General features: G+C 36.2%; 2 protein-coding genes and 1 long non-coding RNA gene across 5 annotated transcripts in view; all 3 read left to right on the plus strand.

Moving 5' to 3' along the window:
• The first annotated feature begins 2,983 nt into the window (after positions 1-2,983).
• On the plus strand, positions 2,984-7,380 carry LOC139976072 (uncharacterized). Its single transcript, XR_011795985.1, has 3 exons — positions 2,984-3,358; positions 4,207-4,502; positions 5,644-7,380. It is a non-coding gene; the product is annotated as an uncharacterized lncRNA (long non-coding RNA).
• A 6-nt stretch (positions 7,381-7,386) lies between these two features.
• LOC139976071 (protein SCO1 homolog, mitochondrial-like) lies at positions 7,387-16,039 on the plus strand. The gene is made up of 7 exons (XM_071984507.1): positions 7,387-7,532; positions 8,872-9,027; positions 10,068-10,158; positions 10,956-11,153; positions 11,755-11,847; positions 12,839-12,954; positions 14,628-16,039. The coding sequence occupies exons 1-7, from the start codon at positions 7,425-7,427 to the stop codon at positions 14,766-14,768; spliced, it is 903 nt and encodes a 300-aa protein (XP_071840608.1). The 5' UTR covers positions 7,387-7,424; the 3' UTR covers positions 14,769-16,039.
• A 2,619-nt stretch (positions 16,040-18,658) lies between these two features.
• LOC139975637 (uncharacterized) overlaps positions 18,659-23,659 on the plus strand; it is a 51,427-nt gene continuing 46,426 nt past the window's right edge. For 2 of the 3 annotated variants that reach the window (XM_071983706.1, XM_071983707.1), the window contains exon 1: positions 18,659-19,195. In XM_071983706.1, coding sequence (XP_071839807.1) covers positions 18,914-19,195 — 282 coding nt within the window. In that variant the 5' untranslated portion in view covers positions 18,659-18,913. The remainder of the gene's footprint in view (positions 19,196-23,659) is intronic. The other variant, XM_071983708.1, reaches the window with a different exon arrangement.

Consider the following 23,659-nt stretch of genomic DNA (forward strand, 5'->3'; position numbering starts at 1 on the left):
ATAAGACGTGGGAAGACAATAGTCCTGAAAGACACTTCTGTGTGAATGTTTGAAGTTTTTTTAAAGTCCCAGTTACCTTCATCAATCTTCAACCTCAACAAAAAAAACATTGTCAGAATTTAATGCTGTTATTGTTTACATTTTAATGTTTTAAGTGTGTTTGTGTGATGAAGGGGATTTTGAAATTAATATAATGTGATGGCAACAGACTACAGTAAGGTATGAATTGGTAGTTGTCATTTATGTTAACATAGTCTATGTTGTGGAAAGATGTGATGTTTAATAAAATGTTTGTATATTAAATGTCTCAGCAGAAGAAGAATCCAACCCCCAATAGCTTGCGCATTTACGCACAAAATATTTGTAAAGCTGTTGTCGTAACTGTTTTGTGTCCTATGCCAATGGTTAGCATGAACTGAAGACGTTTAGACCATTTGTCCTGTGAAATGGCAATTTGTTTGTTTTTTATTGCAAATCCTCTGATATTAGATTCTATGGTTTTATTACTCTGGACTTTTTTCTGTAATTGTAACAATTTTGTTTAATATGTTCACACACCTTGAGCCATCAATCTTAATGCCATTTTCTGAAAGAGTTTAAACGGTCTGAACTTTCTTTCTGTTTATTCCTTTTAGTTTATCATTTTCGAACACAAGCACATTCCTGCTCATCCCATCTATTTTTGACAACTTTACGTGTTTTTAGTATTTCTCTGTTCTTGTATCTTACAATATTCGGGTCTCTTCTCCCCATACTTTGGATTGTCTTGATGTATTGCAGATGGTAATTGTTTGTATAACACTGTACTGACTTGGTTCTAAAACCTGTCAACTTCATCCTTAGGATGACTTTCTGCCAAGATAATCGTGAACTACAAGTTTGATTTTTTCCGTGAATAAGTGGTTTTTATTAAAAAAGGTGATGTCATATTTTATAATTATTATTTTAATTAATTATTTGGAAGCGTATTTACAACTAAGTATGATTTACTGTGTGATTTTCAATTGCCAAAAGAAGGTTAGTAATTTTTTAGTTTTAATTTCATAGTTGACATTTCCATAGTTCACTTGTAATTAGTTATTTCCCTTGAACTTTGCATTTTCCGGGAATTTTTTTTATGGTAAACCACACAAGTATATCTTTCATGTAAGGAATCTTATTGTAGATAAAGTGCCTTACTGTTATTGAGTATTGCCAATAGTAGAATCCCCTACAATTAACGGTAGAAACTATAAATGAAAAAATCAACTTGTAGGTGTATTTTATGGTATATTTGTCAAGCGATCAATTGATCACTTTAGTGAATTTTAATTTATTGGTATAGACTAATTTCTCTCAAGTTTTTATTAATTGATTCTGTGCTTAGTTAAGTAATTCCCTTATTGATTAATCTATTGATTGAATGATCGATCTTTAACCTGATAGATTAATTGGACAAATGCACTTTTATTTTAGTGATAATTAGATTAATAAATTGATTGATTTAGATCTTGATCGGATTCGATGGTAATGCACCCAATTGACTACTGGTGACCATGTTCCATATTAGTGAAACTAGATAATGAGTGGACTTATTATTATTTTTATTCAACTATTAGGTATTTTAATATGATTTTAAGACTGCTTGCTGTGTCAAAGGGAAGCTTATGTTGATTGATGAAATAAAAGAATGAATCTCACAGAAAGCTTTGTCATTTTGTCTGTTGTCAACCCTGAGTAGAATATTGTACCAAAGATTGATATTCATAAACTTTGAAGAAAAAACAAGTCAATCAACTTAACAATGGTAAAAGTAAGTTGGCCTGACGTTTCGATCCTAGCAGGATCTTCTTCAAAGGCTAAATGACAAGTAACAGACGGGACAAAAACACACAGAATACAGACAGGTTAATGAGCACGGTGAACACAATGAGATAGATGAAAGGGGATTATAAGTAGACAAGGGATGGAGAGAAGAAAGAAAGAAACCAACAGGGGAAGAGGAGAGGTAGGAGATAAACTGTGGAGAGACAAAGAGAGGATTAAGGGAAGGGGTAGGGAATAAACTGGAGAAGGACAAAGACAGAAAGGTGTGGAGAAAAAAAGGGTGGAAGAGAGCTATGAGAAGAGGAGTGATTGAGGGGGGGGGGGGGGGTATTTAGAGAAATTCGTTGGCGTCCATAATCCATAGTCGCACATAGAAGATTGAGATTGTTCGGTCATGTAGCAAGACTCCAGGAGGACGCTCCAGCAATGGTTACTTTAAGAGAAGCATTGAGACATATTGCTAAACCAGTAGGAAGGCCCGTGACTACCTTGCTTGGAAAAATAAAGTCGCAATTGTAAGGACGTTAACATTAACAATTTCGAGGAAGCAATAAACCTTGCGCAAGATCATGATACGTGGCGGAGGTTAATCACTGAGCATTTCGGATAGACTCAACTCACTACTACTACTACTACTACATTACTTCGCGTCTCATACTGACATACTGAGGAATATTAATGTATCCCTTTTGGAATGTTTATTGATGGTTTGCTAGTTTCGCCCTCTGGTCTCTCTTTTGGGGCTTCATAAAACTATATTGCAACATCCCGATTGACAAAATGAACTCTAATGACGCGGAAAGGCATGACAACTTTCGGCCAGAGCCGCATACAATACATGTGTAGGTTGGGCCATATATTAAAGTACCGGTATGGCTTGTCCTTGGGGCAACATAAAATACAGGCCTAACTCAAACATATCCAGAGCGGGAGAAACCTAGTCATAGAAAAACAAGACTTGAAAATTCACACCGTGTATTGTTGCAACAATATATTGTACCCGCTTAATGTTATGTAGAAGTATAGATGTCATTTCTCATTTCTTATGTAATGTTAAAATTTAACAAACAGTTCTCCTTTAAAATTGTTATTTCGCAATCACTGAGACGTGAACATGTGTATACGCACATTCCACGGAAGTTGCTTCCACAGTTAGGTTAGTAGGTTCTACATTTAGGCCGTCTTCCATGGCTTGCTTTTCGCTTCCTTTGCTCAACTTTTTAGGGGAATGGTGTTACTGTAGCTTAAAATGCGGAGAATAATCACGAGATTCATAATTTGCTATGCCAACAACAGGATTGTTGCACATTACTCTAAAAATGCAGTAAAACTGTAGTATTTTAATTGATTATGGGACATGCCTGATTTTAGGCAACTGACCAATCATAGGGCTGCTTCTCGCGACCTTTTGACCCGGCCCGAACTTATTTTGTTTACATCTACTGTGGCGAGCCTAAATCACGCACTGTCTGCATATAGAGCCTGTAGCCCATCCATTGCTCCAATCTATCGGAGATGGCAGTCCAAATGATCAGAAAACGTTTTGACAAAGGTAAGAATAGAATAACTGTAGACGCCAAAAAAAAATCGTGAAATATATGTGTACACTTGTATGATATTGTAGGCAAATGAGGTCGAAATTTCTGTTGATTAAGTACGTAGGCCGACGCTGCAAAGTTGTAACGCATAACGCCGGTTGGGATTGCGATATTGCATTAGCCTACATTATATATCTGCCTGACCAAAGTCTTCGTTGACGTTAGACTTAGCAAACAATATAGGCTATGCATATGCTTGGCCTAGTTTATGATATCCTTATAGTACGGACGATTGAACGTTGGTACATCCAATGTTGTTTATTCCTAGATTTCTAATCGAGGAATTGCTGCAATGAACAGGGTTGACTTTCGTATCAATTTGTATTGGCGTAGGCCTACGCCTAATGTTAGTTGTTGCTCCTATTAAGTTTTAGCATAAAAAATAATCAGAACCATCCTTGGCATGGGCCTACTTAACTGATGGTGACGTTAGATCGTAGATGGTATACTTGCTCAGACTAACCCTAATGATTAGCCTACTGGCATAGATGCTAGACTTATCCTTTTGCCAAATTTGCTTGATTTATAATTGTAATTACTGTAACTGTACATTAGATGCAATAGGGCTAGGCGCTGCACAAGTCAATAAGAGACAAAGAAGTTTTGATAAAACAACCAAGGCTTTGCAAAGTACCATAACAGTAGGATCTGTTCAAGTGGATTGCACTTGGCCTACCCTCTATCCCATGGACCAGGAAAGCAGCCACTGTGCCTCACACTCCACATCGACTAGCTATGGTTATGAATGCTTGAACTAGTAACGTTCCAGCTTTTTGTTTTATTTTGCTATTTTCTCTAACAGTTCCATGATGACTTCTCACAAATGTGCATTCCATTGTGCTGGGAAGATTGGGCCATTAATGAGGTTCACCCCAATCAGTTGGTCTAAAGTTATTGCCAGTGCTGAGGAATGGTGCAAATTATCTGACCCACAGTGTGATGTTGCTCACAAAGTTCTATCCACCTGCAAAGAACAGCCTGACAGCTTTGAGGACATCTTCTAACATCATGATTGCTATGCGGCTTTTACCAACAAAACAGATATTATCAGAGCCAAGAAATGACAGATGAAATAACCTCAACATAAAGCAGTTGAAGGTAAGAAGTTTGTCAAAATGCATTTTGTTATGAGTTAAAGGTATACTGTATTGATCCCAAATATGCCTCATTTTCAAATATGGTAACTTTTGGTCAAAATTCTTTAACTTTTTTTATTACCACCCTGGAGGAAATTTACCTCACCAGGACATTCAGTCATCTTGTATGCTCATGTAGTATGTCTAAGAACAAATTGGAAAGTAAAGACCCACAGGGAACGATTTTTTGAAAACTTGTTGTTCTAAATTATAGCATGCTATAATTTGGGGCTAATACAGACTACCTTTAAACAGTAATGAAATACAGAAACATGTCAATGAACACAAACAAATTGATTTAATGATGTGATGTAACACTTCTTGGATCAATTCACTTGTTGGAACTTTAAAAGCTCATTTCCCTTGCATACAATGTAATTGAACTGCTTGAATTTACATTGGTATGTGAATATGTGGTCAATAAGTACTGCAGATTTCTAGAAGATTTAATGTGAGCAAAAAGGGCCTTTTATTGTTTGATTCCCAAATGTTCTTTTTATGCCTGATCCTGGTATTTAGATATCCTGTCTTGAAGGTAGTTGCCTCTAAGTCATGATTTTGTTAAATGAGTTTATCTGATTACACATGAAATTGGGAATTGAAGAATTGTTAGAAAACCTGCAGTGCAATATGAATTTTGAAAACATTAGGTGAAATGAAGGAAGAAAAGACCATTAGACATCTTGTTATCATTTATGAATTTTAAAATGAGGCTAGTTTGTTATGACTATCAACAAAAAAGGATGTTCAATCATCATTTTAGCTTTAATCTGTTAGCAGAAAGGAATAATTTGAAATTGATAAAGATCAGTTGTATGTTTTCTAAATTGAGTGAGGCTTCACTGTGCTATGTGTCATGCTGCCATTTCTAAGACAAAAATAATTTTCTGTGCAACGAATAGTCAGTGTCTGTTGGGCCCACATAAAATGTGAGAAAAGCTGTCACTCACAGACATCTCTGAAAAGGAATTGTTCCAACTCAACATAGGAATGTCATACACAAAAAACATATCAACCCAACAAAGCAACTGTAAGTCACTTTCAGATATAGGAGGTATCCTGAGGGATTTTAATTGCTTTACATTTTCTTAATTTGATTTCAGATCTAGATACCTCTATGGAAGAAGATCAACAAACAGAAACTGATGAACCTCTGGAAAAACAACTCCTATCATCAACGTTGGCTTCTTCCTCATCAAGGTCACAGAATGTGCTATCAGAGGAGTGTATAATCTATAATATGAAGGAAGGCCTTTAGCAAATCTAACTAACCAGCAATTATAATTTATTTCCAGAGTCATCATCAAATTGCTTAAAAAAGTATCATCTATTTGCAAGTACCCTATGTTTTTGTTGCTTTCAAATGTGAAATATAACTACATAAGTGAAACAAGTGTGAAAAATTAGTGGGGATATACATTGGTGTACATACAGAAATGCACATTGATGAAAAATATTAATTCTAATAAAAAACCAACTTCCCACTTCGTTTGACCTAAAGTCTGTCGCCCTCTATTTATCTAGGCTACATGTCACTGTTTTCAGCCACATGTGGATTCGATGCAAACAGTGACATAAGTATTACAGGTCATGTGACGTTTGTTCATCCACTCAGCTGGATCAGATTGTGACACTTGTGAATCAGTCTTCCCTCCCGTTCTGAATCGTTTGGTTCGGTAGTAGCCCTGGCTCCGATCATTGTGGTCGTACTTGTATCTGTTTTGTATTCGTCTTTTGTACACTATTGTATGTATAGTTATAGGACACTACTTCCGTATTGAGACCTCGTTTGTGACCATTTTTGTTTAAGTGCATGTTTTCTACCTATTATTGAGGCTTCGTCCCGATGTATTGTTTGTACCGTGGCTGATTATAGTAATAGATTGCAAAATCTCAGCGCTCCTTTTTTACTCTTTAATCTATGTGTTATATTCTTTGCATGCAATAGCGAGGTTCAAGACTCGTCCTTATTAACACACTGCCATCGAAGCCACATTTGTTTCCATACCACCACCAGTCCTCAGTAGGGAATATTCAGGCACCAACCCCACCCCCCCCCCAAATACCCAGAATCTTAGAGTGAGTTAACGTTACAATATGCCCTATAATTTATACAGAAAGCTGAAGCAAGTGTATCATGAATTTCTGACCACCAGAAATCTATTTATACCACAGAAACCAAAGAAAAGTTGTTATGAAACTGGTCTCAATCAAGAATAATACATTCCTATCAAGATTCGAGGTTAAAGCTCAAGTAGATATAGAGATATCACAGCTAAAGTTCCTTCTGGTCAATCCTAAAAAACGACAAAATGTTTGGTAACCTTGGCAACAGCAATACTTTCTGAAGTCATCATAATAGCATTGAATATTCTATGATACAAGATTTCACATGTGTATGTAACTTTCAGTCATAAATTATTACATACAACCTCTGCATTGTTTCTTAAACAGGTCGGTAGATTTTCTTAAAAAGTCTAATCAACGAGTAAAGGGCGCCCTCTATTTGGTTTTCTGTTAATAGTTCCCCCAGTCAGTATCGGACAAATTTCAAATTTGGTGGGCTTTTTGTTCTCCAGAAGACCCTTCATAGAGATTGTTTTATATTACTCTACTCTTCCACCCTGGCTATTAAAAAAACTTCCAAATTCATCATAGCCATATATGGGCAGCTAGCCGCCATTTTGGTTCTTGGCACAGCCGTGTGCACATTTGGTGGCTGCCAACAAACAGAAAACCAAACCTTATATCAAATTGTACTCATTTTCACTCAAATCAAGTATTCCCTAAAAAATTGAGCAAAATCCAAAAACTAAGCACTTTTTTGGCACATGGAAGACGGCCTAATTGTTACGTTACGAAAAAAGTGGTTCCCTGCTTAAACATGTTGTCTGCTATGCAAAGGATTCCAACTATTTCAACGCTGAAACCATGTTTTCTACTTCAGCAGACAATTTCAAGGAGCTGTAGTAATCTTCCAGTGTGTTCGATGGTAATTTATAACTAACACAATATATTTTGTTTTATTGTGGCTTGTGTTTTGAAGACTGTCAGAAAGTAGCCTGCGTTACGTTTGTTTTGTACCAGTTTCGCGAAATACATAGGCCTACGTTTATTTCTATTCTTTCATTCATTCATGAATTGTCTTCCACAAAACAGCAGGGCAAACGGAAAACACACAACTTAATGATCACTGAAAAAAATGTTGTAAAGTGGAAGTATGATCAATGTCCAAATTTTAAAAGGTAGTCTGTATAGGCTAGGCCCCAAATTGTAGCATGCTATAATTGCTAGAAGTTTTCAGAAAGTACTATCCTAGAGGTTTTAACTATACAAATTTGTTCTCAGACATTCTAATGAACATATGTTTGAATGTCCCAGGGAGGTAACCTCCAGGGTGATAACAAAAATTGTTTAAGGATTTTGACCAAAGGTGACCATATATGAAAATCTGGCGTACTTGGGGCCAATACAGCATACCTTTGAGGTACCTTTGCAGTGCAATCATATAAAGCAGATAGCCTTTCCCTGGCCTAGCTTACTTATTATAAAATGCTGAAGTCGAAGCTAACTGACATTCCAATCGGCTATGATATTTTTTGTAGTGTTGGCTAGGGAGTTATGTCAGAACACCACAGAACAATAATGCCAATGTTACTTATTTTGTACTTATGTTGTCTGAACTTGACTTGACTTAAATCTTGCTTTTACTAAATTACTAGTCCGATTAAACGGAAGAACAGGAAATACTGAAAGGCTAGTACAGTTGTTTATAATGAACATTAGTGATGAGTTGACAATGATTGAAGCAGACCCCATGTTATCAATATATCAAGATAGGACGACACTACTTTGGTACAAATCTCTTATTTCCTGGGTTTGATTGTTCCATTTATTTATTAGGGGTATTTTACAGCAACAGGCTTGTTTGTCATTTCCAAATTATTTTGAGAATGACAATACTCAACCCTTACTAAGTTTAATTAATTAAAATTAATCTGAGACGAAATAGAGTTTTCACAATTACACTAGTCAGGTGTATTTTCAAAAGAAAAACTACTTGGTTGCTATAAAATACCACTAATAAATTAATGGAATATTCCAATGGAAAAAGGTTGGGGGGAGGGGGGGAGGGAGAGCGTAGGAATAAGAGACTTGATCCCTAATCTGAATAAGAAAGTATGCTAAATGTACCAAATAGTATGTATGGTTGTTTTATATGAGTGACAGTGACATCAGTATTCTTTCAGTAATTTTATGTGGAGGTTTACTCCAGTTGTTATTAGAAATATAATTGCTTATCTTTTCCTTCGTCTTTTATTATACTGAAGTGTTGGAGTGGTATTCAAGTTGTCAACTACCAAAAAACAGCTAGGAATAAAGCGATATGGTCATACAGACCTGTGCATCTCCAGAGACAAGACTGGCACATCATCAAGAGAACTTTAGCAAGTAAAAGGAAAGATCCAAAGACTGGACGAAAAGGGGTAAGTCTGTTATGAAAATTTGTAGTTATTGCAAATTGTATTGGAAAGCTGAGAAGTTATACTGTACGCTCCATTCCTCCTTTGCAACTACTGCAATTTGATTCATACAGAAGTCTCATTCATAGGCTCCATAGTTATTTGGACAATAGACTATAGTGTGTACTCGTACTTGCATTCTAGCAGAGCTTCCTGTACGTGAACGTGTACTCACTTATCATTGTAAATAGATATACAGGAACTAGTGCAAGATTACTTGCTTGTATTATTGCTTAGAGCCTTTTGCTCGTACTTATAACAAGTGGAATTTCACTTGCACACATACTCATGACGGGGTATTCTTACTACAAGAACTGCTGGACACTGTATATGTTGTATCTATATAGGATATGTTGAAAGCTAAATAAAAGTATGAAATACAGATCTTGTAAAATGAAGTATGTTGAAGAACAAAATATCGACAGTCAGTTTTTTAGCTTTATTTTGATGTGTGCATTGTGCAATAATCTGTGATGTCATGCATGGAGTACACTAATGACTGCTTTTGCTTCCCTTTATAATACTCTGTTACCATGGAAATAAATAGGCATTTACAAAGGGATGTTATTTTAATTTTGGTAAGGTATTATTTGGTGACTTCATCAAAATTAAACAGTAACTCCCTTTGACTGTAACATATTCCTTCAATGCAAACTAGAGACAATTTAGTGCATGAAGAAAAAACTTCAGATGACAAGTTTTCTGGTTTTTCACTTTTTTTGTTTAATACAGATTGCATGCCTCAAACTTAACATTACCTTTAGTTTATTTTATAATAACATAGTGTTAGCTACTGCTATTTTTTAGTGCATGAATTCCTATCTATATTACAACTCACAGACTGTATTATTTTATCCAACAGATATGGTTTTCAATGCCTGTAGTATGATGTGCATCACTTTGAGCATGTAACTGGGATATAAAAGTTTGACATGATATTAAATTGTAATTAATGTAATTTATCAATGTTATTTGAAGATGTGTTCTGTGCCTTCTTTCTGCAGCCCATTACATGGAAATCCCTAATCATCACCTTTGGACTCGGTGGTATTCTGTTAGCTGGATTCAAATATGCACAGAAACAAAAGGAACTCGGTAAATATTATAGTTTAACAGACTCTCTGACATGTACTTTAAATTATTATCTTTGCCTCTAATTGTTAGCATGCTAAATTAACTGCATCTAAACCTGTGTGTAAAACTGTGTGTCTTTTGTGAATAGGCCACAGTCTGTTGGTATATACCAAGGTTACCCTTTCAAGGAACAAAAAGTGCCCACAAGACTTACTTGGTAGCTCCCAAAAATCACACCACAAAGTACTGGAATTAGGCAACAACCTTGTTTTATATGAAAAATATAATTATATGAAATTTTGTGGGACATAATTTTTTTCCTGTGAGTGCAATAAACTAAATCCATTATAAGTAGTCAAATGATTGTAATGGCATAGACCTCTTAGTTTAAAATTTCAAAACTGAAATCCAGAGAAAAGGTTAATTTGATGGGTATGTCATAGCTCATAAGGGAATGTGGTAACAGTGACCTAGTTGAACTGTTGTAGGAATGGACTATTATTAGTTTTCTCTCTCAGAATAGGAAACCTGTTGTAAACTAGATTAGTGTATTGGTGCAACACATGATATTAAAATGTTTGAATATTGACAAATTTGTACCAACTGTTCTGGAAGTTGGGGATACATGGAAAAGTTGTATTTCAAAACTTACCAGCAACATTTACTGAGTATTCCATTCCTCCATTTATGCTATTGTGCAATAAGATCAGTTTTCATAGAACTCTTTCTCAAATTTATAATTTTGTTTGCACAATTTTGCCATTGTACTGCTTCATAAATATTCATGATTTGAATAATGAATATTTCATTTCACTCAGAGATGGAGAAAGAAAGGAACAAGGCCCTGGGTAAAGCAGCGATAGGAGGACCGTTCTCGTTGGTGGATCAAGACGGAAATCCAAAGACAAACAAAGATTTTCTGGGCAAATGGGTTCTCCTCTATTTTGGATTTACTCACTGCCCGGATATATGTCCGGACGAACTGGAAAAGATGATTTCTGCCGTCAAGAAGATCAGTGAGTTCTGTCTATTGTTTGATCTCTCTCAAATTGAAATACTCTTCACTAGAAACAGTGACCATCATCATCATCTCACTGTAAGAGCTCACAGACCTCCCAGCAAAACCTTTAAAAAACCTTTATTTCAAAACCAGCTCTTTATTCTTCCAAAATACTCTTTAAAAACTTTGAAAACCTTTATTATTATTTTAAGTTAAATTTTTTTTGTCTAAAGATTTAGTTTAGAGTAGAAATATTGTATTCAGTCAAGCTAACCGTTGGTTATTAAGTTTTTGTGGACAGCCAGGCATGAGTCATGCAGTGATATAAACCAGACTAATAAACAACAGTTAATGTCAGTCAGGTATTTGAATTTAAGGGCCACAGATGATATAAAAATGGGCGTAGATGATGAGTATGTTACAAATTAACTTCGTTTTGGACCTTTAAAATCCTTTTTTTCTTGTTTGAAGCCTTTAAAAACCTTTATTTCTTCATTTACAACCTTTAAAAAAACCAGTAAGAATCTGATGGTCATTCCAACAGCAGTATGAGCTTTAATAATGTTTAATATTTAGTGGTCTGTCGTACAGTTATATCTCTCTGCCTCTCATCGTAGATTCCAGTAAGAATCTCATGGAGGTCGTTCCACTCTTCATCAGCATTGACCCAGAGAGGGACACACCTGAAGTCATTAAGGACTACGTTCACGGTAGGTGGTTTGTCAAATAATTTTACAGAAGAGGTTATCAGATATCCGTTTCAACCTGTTTTCTGCTGTAATAGAGACAGTTTTGTGACAATCTAACGCCTTACTTATTCGGACATTCGTATCTAAGATTTTGATTTGTTTTGTGCAGTAATATCGTAGAAAGTTAAGTTGGCATGTGAGGAAGAGGTTGAAAACAGATTTATGGTGTTAAAGGAGAGCATCCTGTCGTCGCTTCTGTTGAATCAGGATCAGATATCGGAGCATCCATACCCTGTAAGTCCCATCATCCCATTGCCTCTTATCCCTGACAGAGAGCATGAAAAAGGGACAGGAAAAAAATAGATTTTAGTGAAAGGCAGTAACCCCAGATGGGATGCATACTGCAGACTAACCACAATTTGGTTATGTTTTACTGCTACAATAACAAGTATATTCCTTCTAACAGGTTAATTCAAGGTACTATTGCAGATTCTCTCACTCTATAATAATGTGAAATAGTTGTAATTAGACTTCTGAGTTGGTACAGAAGGGGAGATGTCTGCAATGTCTGTGGTCCCTGATGCAACACACCAACAGTGGATATGTGCTAGCCTGCTAGGAGGTGTTTCATTGAAAATATAAAGTAATTGCCTCATTTTCCAAAATGTTGGCCATTTGCCAATGGTAATTGTTTGCTCTTTCATCAGATATTACCCTTTCACCTAATCACCACACTTACATCCTCACCCCATCACCAATCTCACCTCCTTACCCCATCCCATAGTCATGAAATCCAAATTTATATTTCTAAACAAAGTTGGGCTATTTTACTGTACTGTACGATTCACAATTGCTCATAACTTCCTTCTCAATCAGGACTAAGAGTAGCTCACCAGAATTAGACAACTTCAAATGTAGAAATAGTTTCCTCATCATCGTCATACATAAGTTAGGTAATTCTAAACATGTTTTATGTATTCTTTTACATTTTCATTTTCATCTTTGACTGCAGAATTTTTTGATGGATTGATAGGATTGACAGGTAATCAACAACAAGTGAACGAAGTAGCCAGGAACTTTAGGGTCTATTACAGTCAAGGACCTCGAGATGAAGATAATGATTATATTGTAAGTATTATTAGAGTAAACCTACATAACATTATACAATACATTAAACACTACATTACATTATACACTACACAACATTATACATTACATTATACACTTCACAACATTATACATTACATTATACACTTCACAACATTATACATTACATTATACACTTCACAACATTATACATTACATTATACACTTCACAACATTATACATTACATTATACACTTCACAACATTATACATTACATTATACACTTCACAACATTATACATTACATTATACACTTCACAACATTATACATTACATTATACACTTCACAACATTATACATTACATTATACACTTCACAACATTATACATTACATTATACACTTCACAACATTATACATGACATTATACACTTCACAATATTATACATTACATTATACACTTCACAACATTATACATTACATTATACACTTCACAACATTATACATGACATTATACACTTCACAATATTATACATTACATTATACACTTCACAACATTATACATTACATTATACACTTCACAACATTATACATTACACTACCCTACATTACATTATACATTACATTATACACTTCACAACATTATACATTACATTATACACTTCACAACATTATACATTACATTATACACTTCACAACATTATACATTACATTATACACTTCACAACATTATACATTACACTACCCTACATTACATTATACATTACATTATACACTACAGCTGCACGTGAATTGTAATAGTAGTATAAGAGCAAAGATTACATAATCATTCTCATGCTTGGAGCATTGTAGTACTTGCACTTAGAGCCTTGTACTCGCACTGGTATGACATATCAAGTGAACTCTACTTGTACTCCTACTCCATATATTCCAAAGTAGTATAAGAACTAATGCAAAGATTACATAATCATACTCATGCTTTGAGCATCAAAACACTCATGCTTAGAGCCTTGTACTGGTACTCATACCAAGGGAAGTTCAACTTGTTCTTGTACTCTTGCTTGTGGTACTCATTCTAAAAGTCTTCTGTATTGTACAACCTTAAAACGTAATCAAACATTATTTTGTAACTTTCACTGTAATTAACATTATAATTAATATAAATTACAGGATAATGTAGATGCATATCGCAATGTTGATTTGGTTATATTCAGTTATTTAGAATATTATATTAATTCTGCCGGTATACTTTTCCGGAGTACCAATACCAATATCCCGAGTAAGAGTATGAGTACAAAGCCATAAGAATGAGTAAGAGTACATGAGTTTTAATTTTGCTTAGTATGATAGGTTCATCGCTTTATTAATTTTGTGTAAACAGAATCACTTTGCTGTCATGATGCAGTTTTTCACCCTACGATTACATAAAAATTACACATATAATCTTTGACGATTAATATTGTCACCAGATACTTTCTGTAATGTTGTTTCCTTTTGCTTTGTCTGTTTACACCATTCCCTTAATCTGGATCATGTCACTTTGCACCCCTATGCTCCCCCTCCCCCCTACACTGGTTTCAGGATGTTTTTTTATCCCAAATGATGTAACTATAACGTTTGATCATCTTCACAAATAAGTTCTTCAACAGTTGGATGATAACAAAGAATCCATTAAACAATTCTCTTTCTTCCCATTTTCTCTCTCCATTTCTCCATAGGTTGATCACACCATCATCATGTACCTACTGAGCCCAGAAGGAGACTTTGTAGACTATTACGGACAGAACAAAACAGACGAAGAAGTAGCAGGAGGGATCGCTTCTCATATGAGGAAATACAAAAAAATTAAAGGGATATGATGCCCTCATTCATTCACGAAGAGCTTTCAAAAGAATTACGTTTTCAAAATGCAGTGTTACAAAGATATGTGGAAGGGAAATAGTGGCTGTTTGCATGTTAGTGTTGTACTCTAGTCGTTATCTCTCGTGTGAGGTACAAAATACTTTTCTCTTATAGAGAAGGAAACAAAGAGAAGAATGTCTTTTGGTCAAGATTCTCCAAGTTTTTCCGGATTAGTAGTAGCCAGATCAGGATTTTAATAACTTGCTAGGTGGGAAAGATGAAAAGATATGGATTGAATATTTCCAACTTACTGAGGGAAATTTGACAGAAAATGTTGCAGTAGAAAAACAAAAATTTGATAGACCTGTCAATAGATGGAAATGTTCACCTAGGTGTCAAAGTTCTCTCTCGTACACATCTGAACTTGACATAGTTCTCCTTTTGTAGAGAGAGTGGTGGGGCATCTTTTCAATAGAAAGATTCTGCTTTCTTACAAATGTAGTAGAGTGGCTAAGAATCCTATGCTAACCACATGAGAAAACTGCCAAAAAGTCATAGGACACGAATAATTGGTATTACTCGTACAGTTGCAAACGTTTAAATTAGGACATCTGCCTAACAAAAGTACGCTTTTATTAAGATGGGCCCTTAAAGGCAATATGAAGAGATTCAAATTATAGTGTGAACAATTCCAAAATACCCTTTCATGGCCTCTCATGGTGATATGCTCCAGTGGTACGCAAACTGTGGTGCTCAACCCAAAAGTTTGTCATGGAAATTTTTCAATGGGTCTCAGGATTTTCCCGGATTTCGGATAATGAGACCTGAAACAGTTCACAGAATTGCTGAAAGGAGTTTGATTCAGTTATTTTTTTCTAGTAACATCAATTCCATAGTTCAAGCTAGCTTTAATGGATTCTGAGCACCAATTGTAACAGGTGGGGATCTGGTGGGTTGTGGCTGTGTCCTCATGGATGATCCTGGGTTATGTTACCCCCTAAAAGTTTGCGGACTAATCTATGGTATTTTCTCAGTGTATTAAATTACCCTCCTCTAGAGAATGAGCAGAAGAATTGATGAAGCCTTGTATGAAATGTTTTATCTTCATATTTGGCTTTTTTCTGAACTTAATGATAACAATGCTTATGATGAACCACAGATCTGAGGTTTTTTCTTTGTATCAGAAAATTTAGCAATTTAAATGGCTTTATTCGACTTAGACGTTCTCACAGAGTGTGTGGATCTTCTTTTGCGTGCAAAAGCAAATACATGGATAAATACTAATTAAACAGCTGTGGACTATTTGTTACTCTTTCTGTCAGTCAAGTGACAGGTAGAATTGTACAGGTAAAACAAAGGGTTTTAGGTGAGACAAAAACTCTTTTGTATCCAGAGTACAGAAAGTAGGCTGCATTGCAAAAAATATATTGACATTCCCCTCAACCTTTCATTAAATATGCTCATCCTCAAAGCATATCTAATCCCAAAGCTGGAAATATATGTACGGCAGCCCTTAATTGCTTTAAGACCTTGGATGTAAAACAACTGCTGAGGGGGGGGATCTTATTTACTACGTATTGTGAATTTTAGGGGTGAATACAGGATTTAAACATAATAGGGTGTGCCCCTGGGTGGTAAAGTACATAGGGGGGGGGTGGGAGGTTCATTCCCTCTGGATCCACTCTGGTGATGTTTGTATTTTTCTAATTTGTATATGAGAATCCTTCATCTTATCTGTGACATCCCCGCTTGTGGGAGAATGTTCTGTAGAGATTGTACTCTGCTTGCTTCAGTCCGTTTGGCTGTCAGAGACCTGGAACAAACTGACATACCAATAGAATCATGCGCAGTATGATCTCATTCCAAGATTCATTTGACATAACATCGGCATGATCATACGGTCTCGATGCAAAGGGACTGTTGGCGTTGGGAGTGGATATGTAGGTCACGAACGCACGGCCACAGTCTCGATTCAATGGGACTGCTGGGTTTGGTAGTGGATCAGTAGGTCATGAACGCACGGCCACAGTCCCGATGTAAGGGACTTCTGGGGTTGGGAGTGGATCAGTTAAGTCATGAACGCACGGTCACAGTCTCGATGCAAGGGGGACGGTTGGGGTTGGGAGTGGATCAGTTAAGTCATGAACGCACGGTCACAGTCTCGATGCAAGGGGGACGGTTGGGGTTGGGAGTGGATCAGTTAAGTCATGAACGCACGGCTACAGTCTCGGTGCAAGGGGTCTGCTGGGGTTGAGAGTGGATCAGTTCAGCGATGATCACACGGTCACAGTCTCGGTGCAAGGGACTGGGGTTCAGAGTGGATCAGGTACATCGTTTGTGTTTCGTGCCTTAAATACATCTTGATGTACCAATAGACACGTGATATGTGACCAAGCAGGGTATTCGGCATATTTCGAGTTCAAAGAAGAGGTTTATTGTGATGGTACTTCCGTGGAGTTATCTCCCATTTACCAAATAAATTTCTTTGTTTCTTGAGATCGCCTTAAATCCTTCCGATTTTTCTCCCGGCGAGAGTTGCTTAATGAAACGCACAAGAAAATTTGACTTAGTGTCTCAATAACCACCTTTTAGAAATATTTTACCTCCACCCTCAAAACACTCAATTTTAGAATAATTTCACTATTAGGTACATCCATAGATTCGAATACTAAGTATGCAAATGATATCAGCCAACATTCGAAGATCGAAATCTCTAAAAACTTTGCGATTGACCGTGACGAAATCCCGAGTTCGTTGAAACACGGGCTTAGAACGGAATCATGTGAATAGAATCTATATAACAGACGTGTCAATCGCCTTCTTCAACAATGTTGCATGGCGCCCTCTTTTCTCCAAGTTATGACCTTGCTGAAGTGATAGAAAATATGGGATCGAGACTGGGATGAGGAGGGAGATCAAGAACCTATGGAATAATCTTTTACGTAGCATAGTTTGCAATGGATTCGAGGTTGGAACTTCAGATTACCTGTCCATTGCTCTAACCACTGAGCCATCTGACTCATTGTAAGCATTGTGGCATAAATGACTTGTCCTGTATCTCTCTTCCTAGCCTAAAGTCCGCGCGCCCGTCTTTGTTAAAGACTAATTGTTGAGGGGATGAATCGACGTAGCAAATGACCAGCATCGGCCTATAAGTTCTGTCGAACACGTCATAAAGCCATGGCGTGAGTTGTTATATGGAGGGTTCGTGCACTATTTACTCTGCTAAATTTCACTCCAAGAGTCAAAATTTGCATCAATTGTTGCCAACAATATATCAATTTACATGCGTGGACTGCGACGCCCGTTTTTACTCCAAAAATTAAACATATGCTGGCTAGCCGACTCACATGACACCAGCCGAGAATCCAATTTAAACGTTTTTTTTTTCTGGACTGATTTATGCTTGATATTTTGGTGTTTAATTTTTCATTATATGCCACTGAGAATAAAACTATTGAAAGATTCCTGTGGAAAAGCCCATTTCCTGTTAATTCAGTTGCCTTAGCTATGGTGTAGCTCATTTTGAAATTATGCAAGTAACTGTCAGTATTACCGGAAACCATAGCCTGACTGATAAGGCTGATAAGAGTGACAGCAGTGCCTCTAACAGATCACTATTTTCGCTGTCTCCTTTCCAACGTAGCCTACCTCAAAATTTCATAGTAAATTTAACAGAATACTACCTCAAATTATGTCACAATTTCCTAGATACATGCCTTCAATAAAAGGTTTAGTACCGTACTGTTATTGTAGGTAAACAGAACTGAGAAGGTTACTGCACGAATCATCAGTTGTTGTAACCGTTATTTCCGGAATTTGCAGCAATGACTATTCATATATGAATATTCATTTTTAATCTACAATAGACTTCCGGGTTGATGTGCATACGATAGTTCATGCCAACACAGCTGTGCAGTGTAATCACACACGTAGCCGGCTGTACACAATAAGTGTATTGATACTGTTTGTCAGTGACACTGCTGTCAGTGTTGAATCTGTTGTGCGAAGTCAGAATTTCACACCATTTTATATTTGACTTATCGTACAACAACAAACAAACGTCAAAGGTTAAATTTGTGTATCATAATCTGTAGAAAACGTGGGTGAAGACAGCTAGATTTGGCGTTATTCTACCTGTTTCTTTCACTCACAATGAAAGATGCCGCACGCTCAGAAACAGTTGCCTTCTCCTTCTGAAAAGGATGACCAAGTACTTGCTGAAAAGAAAGAGAAACACATCAAAAGGAGGAGTAAGATATTAAGTGACGATGAAGTACCGATAGCAACCGAGGCTCCTGTACCGGCAGCGCCGGCGACTGATTCCAGTCCATCACCTTCACCAGGAGCGAAGCCAAATCCAAGAAAAAACCAGAACAGGAATTCTTATGTGGGAACAGATGATGATGAATTTTCAGACAAGTCTGTCAAGAAAACTTGTTCCGTAAGTTATCCAACAGAAAGTAGGTCTAAGTCAGGCCTTAGGGCGTATAGTTTTGATTTACTGTAGTTTCTTGATACTCCTGGTCTAAAGTTACGTTTTAATAATTAACCTAGAGTTAGTCCTACATCATTCATACATATGTGAAATTATGTTGACATGACGGAGCCCTATTTTTAAACAACAATCACTAACGCCATAATTAGACGTAGCATACCGTGTGCTAACGTTGTAGCCTATGTTTGAAGAAATGCCAAACTTGTGGAACCTGGCCTAGGCCTAGCTTACATTAGGTTAGGGTTCTACTTCTAGGCTATCCTAGGCCTACTTCTCACTCTCATTTCATTAACACTGTTATTTCCTCTGTAGGCCTTTAGTTATCAATGGGGTTTCTATGCTATCTTCTGTTTAGCCTAGACTAAGAAACATATATGGTACAAAATTTGTACAAACAAACAGTTTGTGGCTTTCAGCATGTGGGAGTTAAGTGGGAGGATATTGGTCACTCTTTGCAGTGACATCCTTGAGAGAGAAATCTCCCACTTTCTTTGCAATGTGACTAATTGTATTTCAAGGCTAGCCTACTTCAAGGTCCAATCTTTGATAAAATATTTAAAACAATAACAGTTGAACGTTGCAAGGCCTGATTTTTTGATCCTATAGCAGGATCTGCTTCAACGGTAACCACGTTTGTAAGACGTGAAATATTGCCATTAATCTGGTCAAAACCGTCAATATCATTGAATTCAAATTTGGTGTGAACATTGAGGACCCAAACATGGCTGCAGACAAGATCCCTGACTCAATGCATCTTGTGGTATCATGCTCATTTCTCATTAATCATATCTTTATGGCGGAAAATTCTCCCATTTTCAACTTTTGTAAAACCTGAAAGTTAGACACGTAGTTTGCCTACAGGTACTTACAGTAGGTCTAACAAGTAACTTTGCTGCTGTGTACAGTACTTGACTGTCGGTTTGTATTAAAGCAAAAATTGATTACAAATTCCCACTAGTCAGCTGTTTTATTAGGAGGGTGAGAATGTGGTATTTTGAGGGAGGGGTGGGAGAGGGGGGGGGTTAGAGGGATGATTGTACTGTTTCCATTTAATGATAACACTCTTAATTGTCTCTAATAACCAGTATAACTCTGGTGATTGTGAAAAGATGCAAACATTCTCACTGAAGACATTGTCATACAGTATATGCATATGGTATGTAGCACTGCCTGACCTTCTATATGAGAATTACACATCCTAAGTTTTTCTTTACTGTATCAACACAGTAAAACTCAAATTTTTATTGTGACAACATTTTTGTCCTACTGTAAAAAGTACTAATATTTTTTATACCCATTCTGTTTTATAGTTATATAACACATACAGTACTGTAGAATATATACTATATATGTTCAAAAATGCAAATTATACAACAATTATACAAAAATAAAATACAGTCCTTAAATAGCATGTGCATTATAATTTATGATGGAGCCTTGAAGGTCAACTTCAATATTTACAGTAAGAATTAAACTGTATGCACTCTACAGACCTATAACGTACTAAGTTCTGCACTGTGTGTATAGCAATCTCCTGGTGTCATGGTTTTGGTTTCATACATATACTGTACTGCAAAGGATGAAGTTTATCCAATCACCTTAATAACCAGCCTCACAGTAATTACCAAATTTCCTTTGCAGTCTCAAAACATCAGCGATATTTACCAACTGTTTAGTGTTCAAATAAAGGTCATACAGTATTGTAATGGTGCATAGTAACAATAGTAACAAAAGGAAACTTGATGGCTCATTACAACTTCTGTTATTGTTGCATTATAAGTCTGCCCTGAAATTTAGTTTCCCTTTGCTGTATAATTTTCAGAGTATATTCTCTCTATCTTTTTCACTCCTTCTATCTGGCCCATTCATTCAAAAAGGTGCCCACCCCTGCCTTAGATGATACTGGACACTACTAGGCTAGCTATGAAGTTCATCTCATGCCAGTCCTTCTGTTTTGTTTTCCATAACATCATGAAAATGTCAGCCTTGATTATTGTTTGGTGTTTGTTAACTGATAAGATTTGGTGGAACATACCCTGCCATAGACTCGCTCTCTCCTGTTATTAAATAACTTTCTATTATTATATAGCCAGTACAGACACTAACAAAATATGTTTGGAATGCCTCCTCAGCAAAATAACTGTGCTAAAAATATAAGGCCTCTAATGGCATTCACAATTTATAATAAACCAAAATCGTTGTTTGAATGTGGTTTGAATGTTTAATACCTCCAAGGATATATTTTAATTGACCAAGTGATTTGAAGTTCAAAATTGCATCAAGTTTTATTGCTACTGTATCGATATGAATTCTTGGCTCAAGTGTAATGCACACTTTACAATATATATATGTACCATTGTGCATGTACATTAATGTATTAAATATAGGCAGGATAGCCTGTAAAGCATGTTTGAGAAAGTTTGATTACATCTTAAAAATTCCAAAATGTCAGAAAGGACTAGAATATAGTTCAGTTGAATACAGATCTAGGGAAAGGGGAATTCCAAACAGGATGTGTTAAACACACTTTAAATTACATGTAGGCTTTGCCATGTGTGTTTGTTATTTCTACAGCAAGTGTCTTTTCGGTACTTGTAAAGTTTCCATCAAACACAAGCTTAGCAGGTCAGGTAAGGGAAATTTCCCTCCATCTCCCAGTTTGGTATTGAGAATAGTAAGGATACGCTTGGGCTGCAGCATTGTGAAAATCTAGCCAGATGTTCTGCAAGTTTGGTGCGAGAATAAAGTGTTCATTAACTACATGTTTGAGAAGATAACCATTGTTGACCGATGGGCCTGTGCAGCTACTATGACTGCAGGTTTAGCCAATCTTGATCTTGAAATACAGTTTATTTTATTCTGAAAGTCTAGCCAAGATGTTCTGCTAGTTTGGTGCATGAATAAAGTGCTCATTAACTACATGTTTGAGAAGATAACCATTGTTGACCGACGGGCCTGTGCAGCTACTATGACTGCAGGTTTAGCCAATCTTGATCTTGAAATACAGTTTATTTTATTCTGAAAGTCTAGCCAAGATGTTCTGCTAGTTTGGTGCATGAATAAAGTGCTCATTAACTACATGTTTGAGAAGATAACCATTGTTGACCGATGGGCCTGTGCAGCTACTATGACTGCAGGTTTAGCCAATCTTGATCTTGAAATACAGTTTATTTTATTCTGAAAGTCTAGCCAAGATGTTCTGCTAGTTTGGTGCACGAATAAAGTGCTCATTAACTACATGTTTGAGAAGATAACCATTGTTGACCGACGGGCCTGTGCAGCTACTATGACTGCAGGTTTAGCCAATCTTGATCTTGAAACACAGTTTATTTTATTGTGAAAGTCTAGCCAAGATGTTCTGCTAGTTTGGTGCACGAATAAAGTGTTCATTAACTACATGTTTGAGAAGATAACCATTGTTGACCGACGGGCCTGTGCAGCTACTATGACTGCAGGTTTAGCCAATCTTGATCTTGAAATACAGTTTATTTTATTGTGAAAGTCTAGCCAAGATGCTCTGCAAAATGGGGCAATTTGTTATACAAAATTTGTCAAGATGTATACATGTACACTGTACAGTAGTGCTCAGCGTTAATACACCACAGAACCATAGTAAAGTTCATAGCCTCGAAACATCTATGCACAATTTTGCACAGAATTATTGCCCGCTAATGATATGTGATTGACAATGCCTACTGTTACTTATCAAGCATTCTGACAATTTTCAATTGTTTGCCAGTGTGTTTTGACAGTTTCATAAAGACTACAGTACTTATTACTCTATTAGCCTATATGGTCGATTAAACTGAGTGTTTACAATAACAGTTAACTGAACATGATTTCAAACACTTGTATAGGAAAAATAAAAAGTACAACTTCTGTGTAGAATACCAAGTGAAATATCCCAAAGGTATGTACAGTATATGAATATTAAATATGAACGAACCATTCTTCAACTTTGTAACTGTTTAGTTACAAGTCTGAAATTCTTACCCATGAATAATTCAAATTATGTAGAGTTGCTGATTGTGTTACATAGGATTTATTTTATGTAATTTGATAACACAATAAACACTTACACACTATTTTCTATTTTGTATGTCTCTATTCAATCTGCCCCAGGGAAGAATTTATCTGGTATTTCATCTCAAAATATTATGCATAATTGTCAAATTTGCTATAAAATTCCAAATATGTATAGTTTTTTTATATAATGTATACCATAATATTTTTAGAGGCAAAATTCAGGGCTTGCAAACTGGTACACAAAATATGAGCTCAAAATTATTCCCTTGTCCCCTACCTCTACCCCCGTCCCCACCTTCCCTTCAGAGAAAATATTGGATAAATAATTTGATTTTTAGGCCTATTCACAGCTTTCCTTGCTTGTATGATATGCATTATTTACAT

The sequence above is a fragment of the Apostichopus japonicus genome, chromosome 11 (assembly GCF_037975245.1).
Source record: "Apostichopus japonicus isolate 1M-3 chromosome 11, ASM3797524v1, whole genome shotgun sequence".
NCBI lineage: Eukaryota > Metazoa > Echinodermata > Holothuroidea > Aspidochirotida > Stichopodidae > Apostichopus > Apostichopus japonicus.

Excerpts from the sequence above, each read along its gene's own strand:
- LOC139976071 (XM_071984507.1), top strand. The coding sequence starts at position 7,425 with ATGTTGTCTGCTATGCAAAGGATTCCAACTATTTCAACGCTGAAACCA. Across the intron at positions 7,533-8,871 it reads ATCTTCCAGTGTGTTCGATG|TGTTGGAGTGGTATTCAAGT; the intron begins GTAATTTATAAC and ends ATTATACTGAAG. Across the intron at positions 12,955-14,627 it reads ATGAAGATAATGATTATATT|GTTGATCACACCATCATCAT; the intron begins GTAAGTATTATT and ends ATTTCTCCATAG.